At 62.3% G+C, this 5082-nt stretch overlaps 1 protein-coding gene across 1 annotated transcript in view; it reads left to right on the forward strand.

The window, feature by feature from the left end:
- The first annotated feature begins 6 nt into the window (after positions 1-6).
- RABL6 (RAB, member RAS oncogene family-like 6) overlaps positions 7-5082 on the forward strand; it is a 13129-nt gene continuing 8053 nt past the window's right edge. The window contains exon 1 of the mRNA XM_015572328.1: positions 7-382. Coding sequence (XP_015427814.1) covers positions 17-382 — 366 coding nt within the window. The 5' untranslated portion in view covers positions 7-16. The remainder of the gene's footprint in view (positions 383-5082) is intronic.

The following is a 5082-nucleotide window of genomic DNA, read 5'->3' on the forward strand; positions in this document are numbered from 1 at the left end:
ACGGGGGAGTGGGAAGATGTTTTCCGCGCTCAAGAAGCTGGTGGGGTCGGAGCCGGCCGCGGGCCGCGAGAAGAACATCCCGGCCGGGCTGCAGTCCATGAACCAGGCGCTGCAGAGGCGCTTCGCCAAGGGAGTGCAGTACAACATGAAGATAGTGATCCGCGGCGACAGGAACACGGGCAAGACCGCTCTGTGGCACCGGCTGCAGGGCAAGAAGTTCGTGGAGGAGTACATCCCCACCCAGGAGATCCAGGTCACCAGCATCCACTGGAGCTACAAAACCACTGATGACATCGTGAAAGTGGAGGTCTGGGACGTGGTGGACAAAGGAAAATGTAAAAAGCGTGGTGATGGCTTGAAGATGGAGAATGACCCCCAGGAGGCAGAGTCTGAGATGGCCCTGGATCAGCGACGCCACACGCCCCCCCACCCCCGTTTTAAAGAAGCGTTTGTGGGGTGCGCTAGGAGCTCCGGAGGCACGGGCTCCCTCCCCTGCGGGAGGCCCTCCGTCTGCCATCAATTATGCAGACGGTGCGGCCGTGACCTCCTTGGAGTTTCCGTCCGCGGCGACGGGAGGGCTGGCCGCTCCGTTTTCAGGTCGGGCGCCGCAGGGTTAGGGGGCCTTGCTCCTCCGCGGGGCGCTGTCCTCTGGTGGCATTTGGGGGTGAGGTGTGAGAGCCAGGACCTGGGAAGCCCCTGTGCGGGGTGAAAGGGAGGCGGCGCCCTGGCCGCCCTGGCTCCGCCGGTAGGAGGTGGTCCCTGCACAAAGGGTCTCGGGTTCGAGTCCTGGTCCAGGACACCGACCAGGTTGTGGGTGACCCCGGTGGCAGCTGATGGGTGTTCCTCTCTCTCATCAATGGAAACCGTGGCCACGGGGAGGGTTGACAGAGAGGGGTTGCGGTTCATGTATTTCCACTCAGCTCGGCGTGTGTTGCTCTCCCATTCAGAGAAGAGAACAAGTGCGAATACTTACTGCCCAGACGTTTAAATCTGCACTTGGCCCGGGTTTAATTCCGTTGCTCACGGTTTTGTGTTAAACTTCGCTCCGTCTGGCAGATGACTTGGCCGCCCCGTAGCCCGTTTGCAGCTGCCCTCGCGGTCCTGTCCTGCCCTGCCCGGCTCCTCCCGGGCTTTCCTGCCCGCGTGCATTTGCTCAGCAAATATTGATTGTGCATCCGGGCCTTCCAGGGGGAGGACGCGCCGCGGGCCGGTCTGAGAGGTGGAAGCCACGGGACGAGGGCGGGGTTCGAGGTCACAGCTGGCTGCTGGGCAGAGGGCGGGGAGGCTGTTCTGGGCCCAGGCTCAGGCCAGGGCGCTGTGCAGAGGGGCGGAGGGGAGCACCGGGCCGAGTGAGCTTCCGGGCTGGGAGCGGAGCAGAGTCCACACTGTGGGGCTGGCGCCCGGAGCAGGTTTCCAGCCTCAGCCGCAGGGAAGGGCGTGGGAGCTTTTAACCCACGTCCCACAGAAGGAGCGCAGGTGTGCGTCCGCGGTAGCCATGCGGCCCCCCCATGGAAGAACACGACCCCTGTTCTCTCAGGAGAGGTGTGGGGCTGTGAGTGGGTGGAAGAGACCCTGGGCCGGCCGTGGAGGGAAGGGCGGTGGCCCTCGGCTGCACCGCTGCTGTATCCGTGCTGCGCCGGGAAGGACTGCTCTTAGCCCTTCTGGGCGAGTCTTAAAGGCCCTCCAGGCCAACACTCAGCTCATTTGAGCCAATGCCTAATGTTCTCTTAAAAGTAGAGGCTAGGCCCTAGCTGGTTTGGCTCAATGGATAGAGCATCAGCCTGTGGATTCCCGGTCAGGGCACAGGCCCGGGTTGCGGGCTGGATCCCCAGTGTGGGGGCGTACAGGAGGCAGCGAATCAATAGTTCTCTCTCATCATTGATGTTTCTCTCTCTCCCTCTTCCTTCCTCTGAAATCAATAAAAATATATAAAATAAAATAAAATCCCAGGAGTCAACACATTACGGAGGAGGTCAGAATCAAGGCATTCGGAAGTCCTTGTGTCTTTGAAGAGGAAGACAAATTTATTAACTTTCGACTTTATTACAGCAAATGTAAATGTTAAAAACTTAAGAGATACCAATCAAAGACTAGGAGCATGTTGCAAATCTCCCAAATACCAGGCAAGAAGAGGAATAAACCCTGCACAGGTAGTTAGTGGAAGTCAGCAGGGGGGCGGGGGGGGCAGCCCCGACAGCTCCACTCCCACCTCGTCCTGGTCCGCGTCCACCCCACTGGCTCCGCGAGGCACTGACTGCCCTCCTTGGGCAGACAGATGGACGGGCGTCTTCCCGGAACCAGCCAGCTCCAGGCACCTGGTGCTGAGCCCTGGCTTCTCTCGAGGCAGCAGGAAGTCCACACTCCTGCCTAGAGTATGGGCTCTGGCCCCTGCACAGCCCCTGCCTTGGCCCCTTCTCCCGCTTGTCCCACAGGCACGTGGCAGGCTCTCCCCGACCCTGCTCTGTCCTCCCGCGTCCACGCCTGGCACATAGGCCACCCCATAAACACGTTGTCGAGGGGGCAAGATAGGACGCGGGCTTTGTGCCGTCACCCCCGGCGTGTCTTCAGAGGCCCCGCGCTCTGCAGAACTGTGCACTGAAAATACAGAGCGGAGGAAAGTAGGTTAAGGGCAAACCACCAGCATCTAGGAAGCCGCCGCCCGATCCCAGCACCCAACCTTGACCTTGACCCTGGCCATCCTCGGAGTCCAGCCCGGGGAGAGACACTGTCCTGTGCATGCGAAGGCTGAGCAGACGCCACTGTCAGCCCCAGAGGGAATGCCTCTGGGCTCTGCTGCGGAGCAGGGAGGGGAGCAGAGGCCTACTAGGGCCCTGATGGCCCCGCCAGCCCACCGTGGCGCTCCGCTCCCCCCGCTCGCCAGCCACTCAGGCAGGGTCCGCGCAGAGGGAAGCACGTGCACACAGACCCGGTGAAGGGAACATTTGCTTCGGTTTGTTTGCCTGATCTGCCCTCCCTCCCTCCCGCCAGTGAAGATAGTGATCCGCGGCGACAGGAACACGGGCAAGACCGCTCTGTGGCACCGGCTGCAGGGCAAGAAGTTCGTGGAGGAGTACATCCCCACCCAGGAGATCCAGGTCACCAGCATCCACTGGAGCTACAAAAGTGAGTGCTGGGCAGTGGGGGGCGGGGCTTCATTCCATTGCCCTTCTTGGCCTGGGTTCCCTGGAGAGGGCATTCTCAGCGTGGCGTCGTCATGGAAACGGTCCATGTGTGGGAGCGCCCTGACCTCATAGGGGCTCTCGTGACTCTCATCAAAGTCACTTCAAAAAATGAAAGATAAATTTAAAAAAAGAAAAGGAAAAAAAAAAGCAAAAAGAAGCAAAGAAAAAAAATAAATAAAAAGTCACCTCTGGGCACCCTAAGCCCCTCCCAGAGGAGCAGGCGGGCAGCAGGGTCTCCGTTCTTGAGCCTGGAGACCTGGCCTCACCCCGGACACAGCCCGCCCTGGAGCCAGGCCCTGTGCAGCTCCTCTGCTGCGGCCTTTGCTCCATATGCTGAGGGCCCTTGGCCACAGCTGGTCTCTACTTGGGGTGTGCAGCCCTGTCCCCTAAGGACTTGGTGGGCACCTGGCGGCCTCCTGGGCGTGGCTGGAGCCGCCAGCAGCTTCCAGGGAGGCGGAGGGGCTCCTGGGTGTGGGGATTCACGAGGCGTCGAAACGTTGCTTTTCCCTGAGAACACACGGGCCACAGCAGGACACCGGCCTCCGCAGGGTCTTGAGTCCCCTTTGTGAGCCAGGCTGGTCCTGGGACCTCTGCCAAGCGGTGTGGCCCCTGCTCACCAACCAGGGCACCTGCAGCCTCGGGGCAGCTCAGGGAGCCTCACTCACCTCCCCTGCCCCCCCGCCCAAGGCATTTCTCCCAGTCTGGGTGAGGCTGGCAGGGGCGCCTCGGTTCCCCTCAAAATCCTTGGGGTGGAGAGTGGAGGCCTCCCTGCCACCTAGGGAGGGGTTGTCTCAGGCTGCAGCACAGGCAGAGGTCCTGGGCGGAGCTGGGTGCCCTTGGGCGGTGCCAGGGAGAAGGCTGTGGCTCTGAAAGCCCTTCCTTGTGGCCCAGCAGTCACTTGGGCACTCACCTTCTTCTCTTCCCGGTTTAGCCACTGATGACATCGTGAAAGTGGAGGTCTGGGACGTGGTGGACAAAGGTAAGCCCGTCTTTCTAACGCGCCCTCCTCCTCTCATCCTGAGTCGTCCTGTAGAGAGAAGTACCCCTCCTTCCTGCTCCAGCCGGCCGGCGTGTCCTTGTCCTGTGGGCCCTGAAAGCATTCAGGGTTGGCTCTGCCCCCGCCATGGTGGGGTGATGTCCACGTCCTCTCAGCCCGGCCAGGAGGTCTGGTTGGTGCCAATGTCGTCTAGTGTGTGGGCCCTGGGCCGGCTCCCTGCGCTGGTGGACGGGGGTGTGCACAGCGGCCACCTGTCAGTCTGCGCTGTCCGAACGCCTGCGTCACCAGGACCAGGCGGCGGCGAGAACCTGCTGGAGCTGAAGGCGTGGCCTTTGCTGCACGACCCCACCGGCTGCCCTGGTGGACGGGTCTGAGGTGGCGAGGGCTCAGGGAGAAGCTGGGCGAGAGGCAGAGCTTGGGTTTTTAATGAATGAACCTGTTTCTTCTGGGGGTTGTTAGTTTGCCTGGCCGGCCACTCTGACCCTGGGGGGCCGTGGAATTGCCAGCTGTGAATAGTCTTCAGCCCTGCAGGGAGCGGGGCTGTGTTCCCCGGGGGTCACCAACTGTAGCTCCGTGGGCCTGGGGCCCTGCCTCCAGCTGGTCCCCCTCCGCACTGGCTCGGCCACCTCGAGGCTGGGCTGGGACCGGGCCAGTCCAGGAGGAGGTGCCTGCCTTGGAAGCCGAGCCAGGCAGGGGCATCAGGGCCACCGCGCAAGCAGCCCACTGTGCCCCGGGGCCTGCCCGTGCCTTCAAGGCCAGGCCCAGCTGTCGGCAGCCTGGGGGCCTGACTCTGGGCTGGGCTGGGGCAGCTGGAGTGGCCAAGAGGCCTCACTGGGGTCCTGGCCTTGTCTTGCTGTCTCTGGGGCTGCTCTGGTGCCGGTTGAGTGGGGGGTCGGCTCTCGG

Source organism: Myotis davidii, unplaced genomic scaffold (genome assembly GCF_000327345.1).
Source record: "Myotis davidii unplaced genomic scaffold, ASM32734v1 scaffold609, whole genome shotgun sequence".
Classification (NCBI taxonomy): Eukaryota; Metazoa; Chordata; class Mammalia; order Chiroptera; family Vespertilionidae; genus Myotis; species Myotis davidii.